General features: G+C 42.1%; 1 protein-coding gene across 3 annotated transcripts in view; it reads left to right on the forward strand.

Moving 5' to 3' along the window:
* fam222ba (family with sequence similarity 222 member Ba) overlaps positions 1-17637 on the forward strand; it is a 30536-nt gene that overhangs the window by 6120 nt on the left and 6779 nt on the right. For 2 of the 3 annotated variants that reach the window (XM_088906585.1, XM_088906584.1), the window contains exon 2: positions 13587-13712. In XM_088906585.1, the coding sequence (XP_088762711.1) occupies positions 13631-13712 (82 nt within the window). In that variant the 5' untranslated portion in view covers positions 13587-13630. Of the gene's footprint in view, positions 1-12087; positions 12213-13586; positions 13713-17637 lie in introns of those variants that run through there. The other variant, XM_088906586.1, reaches the window with a different exon arrangement.

Here is a 17637-nt window from a genome sequence, read left to right on the forward strand (position 1 = left end):
AGTGGAGAACATGCCCCCACAAAGATACTTCGGAAAGTGTAATGATGTTCTCAAAACACAAAATGCAAATAACCTTTTCTCATAAACCACATGGAAAATTCTTTTCAAGTGTGCCTAAAATTTCAGATCTTTGTTTTTTCACCCTGTGTGGGATTATGAGTGGTGTTTGGCATAGTAAATAGAATGAGTTGATGGGTCATCCCACAAATATAACAGATGTAGGTATGATCGCTGGAGAAGTGAGACAGTCATATCAAGCTGTGAGTGAGTAGCATTTGCCTTCAAAGCAGAACTCTTTATGATACCACATCATTTTATTGAATTGGCAGCATTTTTGGTAAAGTGGGAAAAATTCTAAACTAGAAGAATGGATGGCGCGTTCAGGGAATAGAAGGAATACATCGGTGTCATTGAATTTTTAATCTTGACTTTGCCGCTCTGTCATTGAGGTGAGGGGATGTTGAAAATCTGCCTCAAGGCAAGAGATGATAAGGGTGACTTTATACAGTACAGATGTCATCCATAAACCAGATTAGAGGCTCTGCAGATCTTGAATCCGTTTTTACTGCATGCAATAATGGGGTTCATATGGGGTGATGTACATCGGGAATTCTCTGCCAAAAGGATTGCATGGATCTTTTCATGCTGAACTGGTGCATAGATGTACCCAGGGAGACTGGGATGACAGTGCAGACAGGACTGCCTTCCTGTGGGGTGGGAGTAGGGTCTGTTGTCTGGGTTTGAGTGGGGCAGAGCCGGTTGGGGAATCTTTGATTTTCCTTTGCAACATCTTGCTCAGTTTTTACTGGGCGTTTGCCAGGCCCGCCCAGCTAGTGCCAGTTGTCTGTGCTCCAGCTGACACTTGAGCCCTTGTGTGAGCCGTGGCGAGCTGGGGGGGGGTATGGGTCCGGTCCGGGTTTGACCGTGCTTGACTCCGGCATTCGGGCATCTCTGGTTGCTCTGCCAAGACTGGATGACACCTCAGCTCCAGCCCTTCCCAGTTCATGTTGGAAAGAATGAACAGGTTTATTCTGAGTTTATTTTTTTTTCATGTGTTCCCTTGACCTATGAGCAAATACACTCACTGCGCAATTGGGGGAATTTGAAATCCTTCCTCCAGTTGCAGCTCAGATTTTTCTCCTGTTGATGTAATGCTTAGAATGTCAACAGTGAAAAGGAGATCTGGAGATCGTTTATTTTTTGGTGCCCTGTTTAACACGTCTCATTGTTGATAACCTAGAACCTGTGAACTCTGCATGTCTGAATTTTCTTTAATCTTCCAGTCCCCTTCACCTTCTGTATCAGGGTGCCGTTTACTCCCAGTTTGACTGTTGGCTGAGCTGGCAGTTTCCACTTGTTGAAGATCTATCAAGATTGTTGGTGAATTGTGGGCTCATAGGTGTTCTATACGCGGAAGAAATTGCCTGTGTATCTTCAAAAATAAATCCCCTCTTTGTCGCCACATACAAACTAGTCCAGAAAGTAGTCATGTCAAGAAAAAATCTCCTATCGGCATCAGGAGGGATACTAACTAGTTAACCTGCCAGGAAACATCCAGTGAACTGGAGGAGTAATCGGGTCTATTTTGCTGAGCTGCTTTTGTTTGAACTATCTATTGATCCGTTTACAGGCAGGCTATCCAAAAGCTCAAGTTTAGTGCTTGTATTTTATTGGCCTTTTACAGGATTATCGGTGCTGATGGACAGGGGCAAGCACAGATTCCTCTCCCCACACACCCTCGAGATGCGTGCGTACACATCTGCCCCCCCTGCGCCCCAACGTCTTTCATTGACTTATTGATATTTGAACAGCATCATTCTGAATTTATGGCTCTGGTTCATTCTTCTGATTTGAGTGCCCAAAAGAAAATAATTGTTAAAAGAAAGCAATAGGGTTTTTTCTTAGCTTGTCCATGGAATGATTAAGCTGTTATTCAGAATCCCTAAGCCATGTGGGTTTTGTGTTTGTACTGTTTGGGACAGCCTGTCTAGTTTTCTTGAGATATTGGGGAGAGCCTTGGGGATGTGAGGGATGAGCACACGAGTTGACTTTACCCCCTTATGGAGCGAGAGGTCTTTTATGTTGCCTCATTCGGGGCTATTGTTAATAGCTGCAAATGCTGTCTTTAAAAGAAGAAAGAACTAGATGACGTTCTTGTGCTCTTGAAAGGTGGCACGATTTTCTTTCCTCCTCCTCCTCTGTATTTTGAGTCTCGAGGGGTCATTTTTGTGCTGCCTGCGAGTGCAGTGGCTTGGTGCATACCATAGGGAGGCAAGCCCAGTTTTGTTCAGCCTCTTTTGTCTGACATCTTTCAGCAATCAATGATTACTGTATCTTGTGCCATTTCCCTCCTTTGTACATAGCTCAGGAACCCTGCAGTGAATAATAAAATTGTCCATTACATTTGCTGCCTGTGTATAAAAGGGTTGTTTATAAGGGACCATTAAAAGGGAAATGTCAAGTTTTATCTCTGCGCTGACATTCTTGTATTACTTGGATAAAAATGTGCTCCCATGTGCTTTTTTTTTTCCTTTATAGTCCGATCTGTGCTTTGCCGGGAGAAATGCACGTCCAAGGTTTTAAAAATGGTAAAATAAATAAGAGTGCCTGTGTTTGTCTGCTGCGTACAATTCATCATTCTCTGTTTTGACATTCCAGGGCAGCCTTGCATTTCCAACACCCTGACGTGTCAGCTTTCTGTAATTAATAGTAAATAGCCTGAGCCCAAATGGAGACCAGGTGTTGCAGAAATCCACCAAGTGTTCTTGAATGCTAAACCACAGGTGTCTCATAGCCTTTTCAGAGGGATCGTCTGGGTTCTTGTTTTCCACTTGCGTGCTGCAAGCAGAAACGGGTTGGCTTTCAAAGAGAACACCACTTTAGTCTGATCAGGAGGGAAGAAGTGTCTCATTAAATTCCCCAATGCAGTCTTGACCTTCTTTTTTTGAGGATAAAAAGCATCATTTTAAAAACTGCCGTCCTCAGAGCTAGAGGAGTTCTACTTTTTTTTTTTGGGGGGGGGGGAGAGGACTGTAGCTAAAAATGTGAAAACAGCTGATCCTTTTTTTTTTAATTTTCCAGCTTTTGCTTGGGAAATCCAAATATTTGATCACGTCCTTACCCACGCCAGTCTTTGGCTGTTAACAAATTAGTACCTCTAATCTGTATCTCTCGGCTGTTATGGATTTGTGGCCAGGAAAAGCAGAGGCTCTGCCTGTTCAGAGAGATAAAAGCTTGGTTATCGCCTGGTACGGTGCAGCTGCAAAAATTGCAGAGTGCAAAGAAACAGATTCCATCTCACAACCAGATTAAATCACAATTTGCAGTAGGTGTGTCAATGTATTCATTTAACAAGGGCAATTTACAAAATGTGCCACTTCAGCTTTTAGAACTCCAGATGTCGCGGGTTCGAATCTGGGCCATGCCACACACAGGCTGATTACCCAGCTGCAGCGTGAAGTTAGCAGACCACCAATAGGGCAGCTCGGGAATTAGTCAGATACTGCAGCTTCCTGGGAGCCTGCGAGCTGCAGCGGTGTTCTTAAGGGATATGCCACTCTCCTGGTGCACCAACTGCCCTGACATGCGCAGTGAAGGTCCCAGCATATTTAAAGGAGAAAAATGGGTCGACGGGCCAGCAGGATGAAGGGCCACGTCCGTGCACCCTCATTTGGTGACCCGGCGTGAACTTTTCAAAGCGGGGGGGGGGGTAGAGAGTGAGTAGATGTGCCAGAAATCTTTAGGTCTCTTTCTTGGTGGAATCCATCTGGACTTATTGAATCTTTCTGCTAAAAGAATGGAAATTGAATCTGTGGCACATCCAGTTTGCTGTTTTACAGTATTTCAGCTCTGGGGCGTGGGGGGGTCGGGCGGGGTGTGAAGAGGTGAGCTAAATGACTTGACTATTGAGTGTGAGTGAAGTGAGGAGCGAGGCGGCTATGTCGTTTGGTTGTAGAAGAAATAGATCTGGCAGTGATGTGTATCCTGAGACTTGATCTACTATAGTTCGTTAAGAGCTGTGCTATTCATGAGCTCATTATTCATCTGCCTGTATCACTGGAAATTTGATTTAACCATCATGCAAACCTCTATAAGAGAGATGAATCATTCAAGAAACCTTTGTAATTTTATGGCCAATGAGCCTGAATTGTTAAACTCCCTGACGGTCATGCTAAGACAGGCCACCACGAGCCATGGATCTTTCCAGTAGATTTTAGATTAGGAATCCATTTTAATATATTCTAATAGGTTTTGAGTCTCCGCTTGTCTGCGGAAATGTGGTGGTGTTCTCAGAAATGTGCCTGTGGCAGGTTCATGGAAGTCCTGCACAAGTGTTTTTGATTTCACAGTTTGTACAGATTTCTTTTTGGCGTTTGAGCAGTGACTTTGGTTTTTTAAATTTGTTTGAACCTTTTTACAAAAGGTTTTTGCAAAAACAGCCTAATACCTTAGAAAAATAGCTTACAGAATTAATGTATTATTTTACAATTTGAGTTTTCAGTTAATCTAGCAAATACCTCAAAATTGTACAAATGGATTTAGACAGATTTAGCATTCTGCTGTTTAGAAGGCTTAGTTTTGTCTGGATTTTAGGGGACTAAACCTATTCAACTCAACTTGCATATGTTGTGATATGCAGGAAAATGTTCCTGTCTAATCATTTGCTGTTCTTTGTCCTGAAAGAAAACCATTCAAAGAAATCGGAAACTATTTGATTTCATAAACTGTGAGGCCTTGTGCACACTTTCCGGGCTTTTATATGGTAGTGTTAACATGAAAGCATAACTTTGGTGACAGGGAAGCCTTTTTTGATCAACGCTTTTTCTTATTGGATTGTAATGACTCAATATTTCTCTATCTGCTTTGATGAGACCTAGAAAACCTGCACATCTGCCCTCTGGGACGAGGATTGGACAATCCTGTAAATCCTTGATTTACAGGATTAATTCATCTTACTTGCACTCTGCTTTGACAGCAGCATTTCCACCTTGTAGCCTTAGCTTATCAGATCTCGAAAGCTTTGCAGGACTGCACTGTCCTGGGACAAGAGGCTTTCAAAGAAATCCAAATGGCTGCAGTCATTGGCATTGGTTTACCACTGGGGGACGTTCTTCCCTAAGAACCTCCACCCCAGCATGGTGACCAGGGACTATGTGCTATAGGACCATCTTTCAGATAAGCTGAGCTGAGGTGCTAACCGCTTGGTCATTAAAAGATAAGTGATGCTGTTCTTAAGAGTAGGCTTCCTTCAAGATACCAAGCCCTTTTTTGGTGGTTTATGGAGAGGTTGGATTATGAAGCTCTTGAGCCTCAGTTTCAAAACATTCACATTTTGTGTACTTGTGGATGCACAGTCCAACACTTGGTGGAATTTCTGTTGTGAAGGCCTGGGACATGTAGAGATGTGATTGTGTGCAATAGTGTCTAGTGTCTGGCATTCAGTCATCTCCGATGCTGTTTCAAAGCATCATAGTTATATTTCACAATAATTTTTGCTGCTTCCTGAAAATCACTTTACTGCAATACCTTAAAATTCTGCATTACTGTATATCCTGTTAGCCATTTATCTTGAGCTAGCTTTGCTTAAACCATTAAGATATTGTACAGTGGCCGATATTCAAGTTTGGTTTAATGGAAACGGAAAAGGATACGATCCTGAGCTGGTGTTTCTCGAGGAATTCCTTTGTTCATTCCATGGCTGGAGATTACCGGATCATCATCACCTCTGTTAAGCTCTGCTGAGGAGTTTCAAGGTACAGTGCCTTGCGCTGTGTGGCATCTGTGTCCTCTTAGTTTATTTGCCAACCGAGAAACTTGTTCCTGCTTGAATATCCAGGGACTGAGGCCAATTTCACCACAGCTGTGGGATTTGGCTGGTGGCTGATTCGCGTGAACATCAGTAGGCCAGGTGTTCCTCTCAGCTAAGGGTCCTGAGATGTTTGCTGCCAGGGTGCTTGGTGTTTACCTGCTATCAGAAGAGGCCAAACTGGCCCGAAACAGTTGATCCCACATCCGAGCTGAGTGCAAACATTTGTGCAGAGCTAACAGGAGAGGAATAAGCCTGAAACTTAAACCCTTCCATTTGGATTTGCTTTTCTGTCTGGCTCCCTACAGACAAGGACAATGTTAACCCCCTCCCAACATGAGCCGATTTTTGAAGATCCCTGTTGCAAGGTGGTCTGCATGTGTTTAGCAGGCATCAAGTTGCTATGTTCTGTATCAACAGAGGTGCTGCACTGTAAACGTGGGATTCCATCTTTGATATAAGGAAGGGCTGAAAAACTTTGGTGTTAGTGGAAGCCTTGTTAGAATGCCCTATTCATCCCTTGTCCTGGAACACGGGTGAATGTTGGAGGCGAACAGCTGCACGAGCTTCTATCGGGAAGAGAATCAAAGCAAAAATCTTTGCCTGGAAGATGCAAGAGTGATTCTTCCCACATTTGTACATTTTTTTTTTTCCCAGGGCCTAATGAAATGCAAAACTGTTTTTAATTGCAATGCTAATTTGTCACTCGGCAGCATAATTGGAATAAGCTGACAATGAATACACTGGGAAATAATACAAATTACCACACCTGTTCAGATCCTTTTTTTAAAAAAAAGCTATTCCTCCCCACAAGTTTAAATGCGATCCTTGTCGTGTGTCTGCACAGAGTTCTGTTGCCTTCTGTCATCGGATGAGGTCTCTGTGATGCAGGAGAGGCTAGTGTATCTGCCCAGCCTCCTGGGTAGAATACACTTGCAGAGCTATTGCTGGTGTCAAGTCTTTTCTTTTTTTTACACGGCACATGAGCCCTGTGCGGCATTTTTGGACATCTGAAGGTTTTGAAAGGAATTCATTTTCCGCGTAGTCGTAATTCTTGGCAAAGTGGCTGTAGAAAGTAATCTCTCCCCATCCCCTTGGCAGGACAGCAGTACAGCTATGTGAAATATTGGGGCTTGGGAAAAGCAAGTATGGCCACATTTCACGGGAGTGTTACTTCCTGGTGATTTATGATGCCTCAGATTTACTCTGGCTCTGTCACAAGAGCCAGCTACTTCACTCTGCCAGCGATGCTGTTGATCTCCGTGCCTCTTTCAAACTCTTACCTCTGTTCAGCAAGTTTATGGTACGTTTTAAGAAGCATCACATTCCAGCCGTTGGTCGCTGTGGGAATGACCTTAGCTCTTGCCCTTTCATAACGCTGAGGGTGGTAGGAAAAAGGCAGGATGGTGAGTTTGTGAATGGAACACCAAGGTTTGCCACTACAGACCCTGTGAAACGCCAGGAGTGAATTAATATTCATTCCCATAATTCATAAATACTACATGCTCTTAACACATCCACTTACAAATGTGTTTCTCTGGTCAGAGTCAGCTGTCTTGATGAACACTAATGATGGTGGAACGGTTGTCTGTGGTTGCTAAGGTTGACTTTATATCCGCAGTTGGCAGAATGAGTAGTCTTTTGAATGTCTGACCCCTCCCTCAGCATTGCAGCTCATGAGCTATCTCCTCCTGTTTTTTTTAATCAAGCTCATGTATTATGAGTGTCTTATATTCACACACCTGAGCATGGATGGGAAATGCATGTTAAAGGAATTTTGTCTTGAGGGGAAACTATTTTGGAAGATGATTTGAGCAGCACTCTAATTTTGTCAGGGGACTTTTTATGGAAAAAATCGGGACTAAAAAAGTACGTTCCGATGGACAGACGCCTGAATTTCTTTTGCGCTTTTGTGAGGGGCTTTCCTATCGAGCTACCTTCCAAAAAATGGCTGGGTGTGTTCTGATTGGGTTGGGTTCTGCTTGGACTGTCTTCCTGTATCCGTCTTGCAGGTTCCCAGAATTCCTCTCTTGCTGGGAAGTTCAGTTTGGTGTTGTCTGCCATAAATTCTCTCCCAGTCTGTGTTTGCCCAGTTGGGTGCCAAGTCACAGCACATCTCCAAAACTTAGGAACAAGCTTGTCTTAAGGGTGTGTGCAGTTGGAGGGGGAAGCACAGTTACAGTGGCAGTGCAGTGTTTGTTAAATATTTGCACATTCTGAGCAGCTGCTTCTAAATATCTTTTTAGAAGTGTGCATGCTGTGACTCTTTAATAAAGCTGCTGTTAGAGATAAAATGTATGGGTTTAAACATATTCTCATGACTGCTTGAGTTCACTGTGGCACTGCCTGCTCCTTTCTTCATCTAGCCTGTGAAGAAAGAGAACTTACTTGCACCTTTCAGTCTTCGTTTTCTCAAAAGCATTATGTCTGGGAGGTATTTTTATTAGGTGTTAACGCGTCTGCCAAGTGACATCTGAAAGGTCTGAAATTGTTATTCCAGTCAAGATTCAGTTTCACTTCCATGTACTTTTCCTGTTTCTCCCCCTCCCTCCTCTCGGAGCTCTGCTATATTCTGTAAATTACAGAGCGCCGTTTGGGCTGGTCATTAGGATAATTGCATGAGAGTTGGGTAAGGTCATAGTACACCAGTGATACTGTCTCTTGACTCCTGTATTAATGTTTGCAATGATGTAGCTGCAGGCAAAGCCAGACCAGGACAAGTAATACAGCACTTTGCTGGTTTAATTTAAGCCTAACCTCCCGGCACTGCAGAGGGAAATGAGCACAAACGTTTCCATGTTCCCCGCTAGAACCAGTGAAACGAAATTAGAAGAAATGTCTAACCAATAAAATTCCAAGAAGAAGACCGTGGCAAAGATTGTCCGGTGCGTTTATCTGTAAAATGGTGACTATGGTCTAGAAACCATTCAGCTGTGGTCATCAGTCAGATGAAGACTTTCCTTTGGTCTATTTCTTCGTTTAATTCTCAGATGTTAGTTCATCTTGGCAGAACTGTAGTTCTCTTCGTGCATTCAGGTCTTTCTATAAAAAGATTATTGAAACCATGTCATCCAACACTATTTTAGGTAGGCTGTTTTCCCCCACCTTTAATTAAAGAAGTGTCAGAGGCTCATTAGTTATTCTTCCACTGTATATTATCTGATGCCTGATTCTTCTGTGAAGTTAAAACAGTGCAGTGTAATTCTCTCTTCTCCTGCTCTACAACAAAGCAATTTCCGTGTCTGACAGCTTGATTTCTGACACCTTTTGTTGCGTGTATTTGAAAATACCCCCTCCCCATTCATTTAAAAATAACATTCCTGATAGATGAGAGTTTCTATGGTAAAGTGTCATGGCTAAAGCTTTCATTTCAGTCCTGCTGAAGTCATCAGGATCTTTGTTCGTGAATGGAACAATAACAGCGACATGCCTGTGAGGCCTCTGTTAGTAACCAAATATAACAAATGCCTGCTAATATATTTGTTCAGATTTATGGCATGATATGGGTGGAATTGACTTGATAATTTAGAGCTCACATTCGGAGGAGCATGCAGAGCAAGGGATTTAGAAAATGGCCTGATCTAAATGCAGGATGGTGCTGTTTGTTTTTTCTTTCCTGTTGAAATCAAACAATCTAAGAATGGGGAAGGCATTTTGCTCCTGCACACAAACTGTTCCGTCTACCATTGAGAACGTACACCCCATGTTGAAATTCACAGAAGGGATTTTCGTCAGTTTCGCAAGCCCACAACCTCCGGGAAAACAAGTAATTAACCGCGGTAGTCTGTCTTTTTAACGTGGTATTTCATTGAAGATTTGCAGTTAATACTGAGCAGCTCGGTAATCTTAAATATTTTTGTCTTAATTCCAGGAAACCATTTAAGACTTTAGAGTCAGTGATCTGAATCTTTAACCAAATGCCTCCCCCCCTCACCCTCCAGTCTTTTTTTTTTTCCAGAGAAAGCATTCCAAATGTTGAAACACTTTTGCTAGTAAGTTATTCGTGACTTAAGACCCGAGAGAGTGTAAAATATAGGTCAGCTTTTATGTGAGTAATTTAACAGAAGGCGGTGCCTACTGTATCATAATCTTGCCTTAAGTACTGTACATTGAAATTAGATTGAGTTTTTTTTTTTAAAGAGGAAAATACTGAAACACTGGCAGCTTCTTGACTTGGTTTGATCCCTCTGGAACTGAGATGACATGGAAGCCGAATGAGAGTATCTGAGGTTGAGTCATTTGAATCTAAATACCATCAACAGCTCAGAATGTCCTGACTTGACAACATCAAATGCATGTCTAATGCCATACACCCTCAGCATTGCTTTGCCCAGTGGCAACAGACTTCATAGCGTGGAAACCTGTTTTTTGTGTTGAAAATGGAAGAAACGCAAGTAGTTTTTTTTTTAACTTGCTCCAGTTATTTGTAAAAGCAGGTTGTCTCTATGGCTTTTCTTCCTCAACGTAAAAAAGTGATTGCTCAGCTGAAGTCGACACCAGCTAGCTGGTCCGTGGTCGACACATTGGTGTGTTATATTGCTTCGGAGAAGCCCAGGTCAAAATACAGGGCAGTGTTAACATCCTTTTCAAGGGGCTTTTAATGTGTCAAAACGAAGTCATCAAAAAAATTAAATGCAGCTATTTCAATACGATCATATAATGGGCAGGAAATTGTGTATCAACATAATTTTAAACCCAGATTTAACCCTCTGATCACTTGCGTTTTGATAAATAGAGCTCAATCTATGGGATTTCATGGTGTACGTTAAGGTTAATATTATCTCTGTAGAAATCAGTAATTTCCCCAGTTCTGCGCGCACTGGCTATGGATGCCTGTAGGAATATTAGTCCTGACAAGTCTTCTCATAAAACACTCTGGTGACATAGCTATCGCAGACTCATCAAACTGGCTGAGTCTGATGTGTATTCATTTGAGTTCATCTCAAAGGGGCTGCTGACAACTTTCTTTTTGGACTTGGATATGCAGAAGCCTGCGGATTTGGCAATTGAGCAAAACATACAGTTAATGCTCTAATTATTATATGGTCAGTGGAGTGAGAGAGAAGAGGAAGAGAGTGGAGACGTAGCTTTGGTAGAAACAAATGTTTTTGAGAAATGTCAGCAGTGTATGTTATTCTTATGTAAATCAAGATGGCTGAATTCCAGTCAGTCCATGCTTCAGCCTTTTATACATGGTCCATTGAAAGCACACTTACCTTTAGTATTCTAGCCTGGTTTGGTGGTCTCAGTGTTGTGAATAAAAGCAGCAAGATTGTGGGTGTTAAGCAGGACAGCCTAAAGGAAACCCTTTATAAATGGGTATATGTGGTGGGAAGGCAGATCGCTTTTGATCCAGCTAGTTACTTTAGAGATCAGTGCAGTTTGTTTCCCTCAGGACGTGGATTTTAAGTTGCTTCCATAACACTTCTGAATGCTTAGGCCTAATGCTTGTGTATGTTCCAGATATGTCATTGAATGCCACGTGCTTCGTCTGGCACCATGACTGAGGTTCCCTGAAGTGAGAGTAGTTACTTGAAATGATGCATTGAGTTGTTTAAATTTAAGTCGGGAGAAAAAGAGTAGCCATGCACTAGAGATCGTATGAAACTGACACTCTGCCAAATGCAAACTGGAGCAGATACCAGCACATCCACATTCGCTTGATCTCATGCAGTGCGCGCGAGACCTGGCACAGACAGTCAAGCTGAGATTTATGCCCATACCACAGGTGTGGCGAGAATATGGCCAGAATGCACAGCTTTGGGGGGGGGGGATTTATTTTTAATACGCTTTATGAACTCGAGAGGAACCCCAATAAGAGCACTTTCCTTAGCAAGCCACTTCAGCGATTTTCTCATTGCATTTCTTTTTGAGGAGAGCTGTACCGTGCAGGATGTGCTGGGGAAGTGGTGGTAAAGGGGCACCACTGAGTTTTTTCTCTCCTCCTCTGTTCTTTAGAGCCTTTAGAGTGCTGCTCTCCACACAGGGTACTGGACAGCATACTGCTTATTAGCAGACGTCCTCACACAGTTCTCCTGCTGTTTAGATGTCCATAAGTTCATTAACCTTTATGCTCACTAAAGCAGCGAGGTGTCATCCGCATTAACATACGTTGACCTTTCGTGATTTCTCTTTAGAGTTTTTGACATTCATGCGCGAGGAGTGCTGAGCTCAGTCTGGGGATAATTCCCAGTGATAGGAGCGGCTCCTGTTCCTAGATGGTGCCGCTCTTTGCCTCAGTGAAGAATAAATCCAAACCACCCGCTTTTTTTAACTCCTAGCTGACTGACGTCTGGTTAATACGTGGTCTGTTGTCCCACGTGGAACAAAATCGCCAAGATGGTGGAACCTCTTTGACAGCAGCTCAACAGAAAAAGACTGTGCCCTAGAAATAACTGACCACAAGGTGGGTTGTTTCTAATTTAATTTCAGGGAATGAAAGGCTCCTTTTCTTCTTGATCTCCTTTTATTTTTCCGATTTAGTTTGTTTGGTACCTGTGATTTACCTGTCAAGCGCATGTTTAGGATATCTAGAGCTTTATTTAAAAAAGGGGTGAGTGCTGGCTGAGCTTTTAAAATCAAGCTGTCAAGAGTGCATGCAAACTAAAAAGGCATGAAAAGAAGCGTACCAGGCCAATTAAAGTTAATGCTTCATGACATATCAAATCAGGGACAGAAATAGCTACCATATGGCTGTCGCACTCGCTGAAAAAGGTGCAGAGGGAATGACTCGTGAGAGAGGGCATTGATCGGCACAGGTGCTATCTGGATGTGCTGCAGGCGATTTAAGCACAACCTTCAAATGTGGTTCCTAGACGCCCCCCTGCCCCTGGTGCATACCACTCAGGTATTTATATAACCCACTCCTTCGTTAATGGTTGTTTTCTGCGTTGTGAGGATTAAATGAGCTGTCAACCTGACCTTTTTGAGGTTTTTAAGTGACTTCATTCCTCGTTTGCACAGGCCACTGCAGAATAATATGGCTTTTACATGGATGCTTTGGGTACAGTCCATTGCCAAGGTTATTATATAGTAATTGCCTCTTAAACCAGCCTTCACTCTGCATTGGCTGGTGTAGCTGGGCGTCATGCGGGGGGGAGGCTAAATTGACACACTGTACTGACTCTTCATCGGTCTGTCGCGCTGCAGAAAATGAGCTGCTTTAGGTGAATCTCCTCTTGCAGTTAAAGTGCCCAACATGTTATTGATTAGCACTGTGTATGGATTTTGAAAATTGGTTAAAGAAATTCAGATTTCTGGGGCGGATCAGTTTCTTTGTTTTCACTATTTCAGGTGAATTTCATACTACATCTGGTTTCTTTACAGCCCTGCAGTCCTGACTCCTTGGCCTTTTTTCCTTTCGGAAAGGGGTTCAGCAGGTACTTACCAGTGCAAAGTAGCAGTGACCTTTGACGGCAGATGCAGGGCTTGCCTGAGAATGTCCCTCAGTTGCGAGAGGCTTCTACGTTGAAAGAGACTGAACGATTTCTAGCTACTGCTTTATAGACGTGTTAGTTTTTTTAGGAGAGTGAGCGCGATGAGAGAAGTTTGTAAATCCCCCCCCCCCCAGCTGCAGTCAAAGACTATAATAGATGTTTGCGTGGAGAGCTGCATCTTTGTGCACTGGCTGCAAGTGAATGGTCCCCACTGGAAAAGCTAACCCCTGAAGAAGCTTTAACAGATCTCTTTCCCCCCACTCTGAAATCCAGATTCTTTACTTGTTCCACTAATAGTGCGTTGCTTGTTTTAACGAGATCCTTTTCTTGTCTTCCCTCTACAGTGTGACGAGGCGTGCGTATCCCATGTTGCATTAATACCCATGAAATGCTGGCCTGTCTGCCAGGACCAGGTGACCTTCCCTTCCAGCTTCTTTCTCACACGCAGATGAACACTGGACTCCAGAAATGTAAGTACTCTGCCAGTAGGCCATTTCCCTGTTCCCCTTCCAGCCTCCAAACTGGGCTGAAGAAAGTGCACCTCTTAGCCCACACATGGTGAATGATAGGAGCCCTTTACTCAGCCTCCAGCAGCCGGACTCTCAAAACTAGGCAAATCGCACAGCTTGCATATCAGGTGTGCTGAAATTGTAGCACATACCTAGGACATGCTGATTGCCATTGGTGATTGAGCAATGAAGAGATCTCCTTAAGGGTCCAACCTCCTAATGAACCAGCACAAAAAAGAACCTGATTTTCTCTCATCTGATATTTTAGTATATGTAGGCCAAGGGTTCAAAATGCCTTTATTAGCATCAAGTCCAAATGACACCTTGGCTGTAATTCCTTCATTGTTTGTGACCGATTGAATTTCTGCTGCTTTAGCATGATTTAAATTTGTCTCCTTCAGCCTTGGCCTTTCTCTTGATGTTTCTAGTTTGTGCTGAAGATACAGGAGTTAGGTTATGCTGATCAGTTCTGGTGAAAAACTTTTTTTATTCAGTGATAAATACATCAATTTCTTTCTTGGGTACGAGGAAAAGAGGAAAAAAAAAGCTCTGGATTTCTGAGTTTTGAAATGCACATTCTATTTTTTTTTATTCAGCTACTTCAAGGGCTGTTGGCATGACTGGGTTTTTGGGACTTTGTTTTATTAAAGAGTCTGGGCTTGACTTGACAGGCAGTGACCTGTCCAGCTCAGCTTGATGGTTTTTTTTTCCTAAGGGGGACATTTATGCTCCAATTAAGAGAGCTCTCTGAAAGACCCCAATGTGTTGGAAATATCGAATCTGCCCTTTTTTGGTTGTCTGATGACAACCAGTGTTGTCATCAAAATTATTGTAATATTCCACAAACTGTAAAAGATTCACAGCCCTCTAGGACTTCAAATGTCTTTTTTCTTTTTATGTTAATCATGTTGATTCTTTTGCTAATCTTCAGTCATGAAACTCTGACCAGTAGTTGAGACATTTGCAGTCATTTTCACTTATGGGTCTAACCGTTTTCTTTAATACTTAGTGCAATATTAAAGTACAGTATCAGTCTTTTTATTAATTTTGGTATCAGGTGCATTTTTTTTGCTTAAAAATGCTTTGTTACAAGGTGAAATGTTTCAACTGGTCTTTTTAAGTGTCTTATTCTCTTGGGCAAAAAGTATTCACAATTAATTGATATAAACCATTTGACATTTTCTGTAATGATTTGACATTAAGATATCTAATACATAGTGCTTTTTGGGGTGCAGTTTTCATATTTACCTTCTCTTGTCATATTGCTGAAGAACTTTTGAATTCAACTTCTGTTTGAGGTTACACCTACATGCTTAATGACAGTGCAAGGCGATAAGAGTTTATTTCCAAGGCGAAATGATTTCCACAAACTTTCTTCAATCCACAAACTCATAATCCACAAACTCATAATCCACAAACTTTCTTCAATCCACAAACTCATAATCCACAAACTCATAATCCACAAACTCATAATCCACAAACTCATAATCCACAAACTTTCTTCAATCCACAAGCTCATAATCCACAAACTTTCTTCAATCCACAAGCTCATAATCCACAAACTTTCTTCAATCCACAAACTCATAATCCACAAACTTTCTTCAATCCACAAACTCATAATCCACAAACTTTCTTCAATGCTGCTGTGCTGAAATGTGAAATGAAAACATTTTGGATTTAGAAGTTACTCTGAGACTTTCACACAGAAACTGTATAGTTTTGTGGTTTTGGGGTACATGCGTTGCTTAAAAACCTGCTTCTGTCAATGACATCAAATCGCTGAGGGATGTGCAAATGTGATTTATCAGATGAATTTGTATGTTTGCACTCCTGAATCCCTCTTTGTACAGTGGTTGCCATTGGGTGGATAAAAGACTGTCTTCTCACTGGCATTTCAGCATGGCTGAGGAATCAGCATCACAATTCCACCTTTATAATTGCTCTTCTTATGAAGGTATTCCAGTGACCTGGAGGCCATCTGTCTCCAGGTTGTCAATATGCACTGCAGAATGAATTGCTCGTCTTGGCCGCTATTTGTCATGATGACTGAAAACTAATTTGACAGCCAGGCTTTTGAGATCTATTCTCCAGCTCGGCAGTGGTCTTTATGGCTGTTTCGGGCTCCAGAAGCTTGCCCGGTTTTAATGAGTGCCATATATACTTGCCTAAACCCGTGTCATCTGTTGGCCATGGAAGCTGACGACCCCTCTGTTTGATGTGACATTGGGGAAGCCGGTCTCTGCGGCCGCTGAACTGTGCTGTCATGAAATGGGGGTTGGTGCACCTGTTAAAAGAAAATGTTAGATGCATAAGTCAAGGTGACTAATACAAAATAGAAGATACCCTTTTCAAATACTTGCCAGACTGGGATCTTAATTAAGCCTCCTCTGGAGCTAACAAATTTAGTCCGATTAACATTCAAGAATTTAGTTTGTCACAAACTGCTGCAAAGCACGACTTGTATTTAAATGTATTTAATGTATTTTCTGATGACTTGTTGTTTAAGTATATGAAAGGGGTTTCGAATCCTGAGTGACTGCTTAGGGACTGCAGCTCTTTTTTTCTTATCCTGTGATCTTTGCTGCTGAACATGGGGAATTTGCCCAAAATCTCATATTCTGGCATACTTGGGTTTCTGGTTTCGAGGCTCACCATTAATCGGCATTGATAGAAAAAATAAGCAGCACACTGATGTCTCTGTTTTTGCTTTGTTTTTAGAAAACATTGATATTAATGCTCTCATCTCTGAAGTGACATGTGAAACGAGAATACATCCATTTTAAACCTTATTTCTGAAAGGGTTATGAGGAAATGTACTTTGCACCTATGGTTTTAAAAAAATACAAGTCTACAGTACAAACTTAATCCTCTCTGATTGCATTGAAATTTATTCCCCTCTATGCCTTATCAGATTTTACTGTAGGCTTTCTTTTAATCCCCTTTATCTTAAAGAGAATTTTGTACTTTAAAACCCAGGGCTGAAGCACTCCAAGAAGAACGTACATAATTCTGTACAACTGTTGGTCATAGCTGATTTCGGGATCAGGTTTTATTGTGGGCTTCTAACTTAATTTACCATTTCAGAATGCAGTTTGTCATCAGGTCTCTCAAGAATTCTTTTTTTCTTCACGCAAAAAGCTAATTTATTGCCTTAAGTTGTTCCAATTATAACATGCTGACTAGCCAGTAATTCACCAGCACATCCTGAAAGCATTCCTCGCAGGTTAATTAATGACACCGGGGCCTCGCCTCCGATGTTGTCTGTTTACCTGTTTGCATATCTGTCATCGGGGGACTGTGCAGAGAGGTGCCTGTTCCCCAGAGATAACCCTTTAATCTCTCCTAGCCACTCCTTAGTACTGAAGAGCTTTTTATAGGGGCTGGGGGGGGGTGACAAGGCTTCAATTAACTATTATTGCTCAGACAGCAACCCTGCCTTCATTAAGGGGACATTTGCTCTTGATATATTCATATATACTCACGGTGAGTGCTGGTCTTGGACAATGTCAGTGTCCCTTCTGTGAAGAGTACTGATCTGGGTGCTGTGACCTTGGTCTAGCAGGCTCCCTGCGGGGGTTTCTAAAGATTGTGTTGATAAGAGGGTACAGCTCATTTTAAAATTCTTAGGCTTTCAATTTTTTTAAACGATTTAGAAAGAAGGTTATGACTTCTATCCAGGTGAGAGTGACATTTAATGGGGTCAGATGTCGTGCGTGTCAAACGTAGAAGTTACCATTCTATAGTTCTGCCTTTTCAGGTTTTACGCCTTGAGATCTGTAGTTACAGGTCAATTTTATTGAAAATGCAAAGGCAGAACCGTAAAAAACCCTTGTCTATGGTGAAGTAACAGTTGTACAATCCACTTTTAAGTGTTGCCTGTTTAAAT

The sequence above is a fragment of the Atractosteus spatula genome, chromosome 27, assembly GCF_055471065.1.
Source record: "Atractosteus spatula isolate fAtrSpa1 chromosome 27, fAtrSpa1.hap1, whole genome shotgun sequence".
Classification (NCBI taxonomy): Eukaryota; Metazoa; Chordata; class Actinopteri; order Semionotiformes; family Lepisosteidae; genus Atractosteus; species Atractosteus spatula.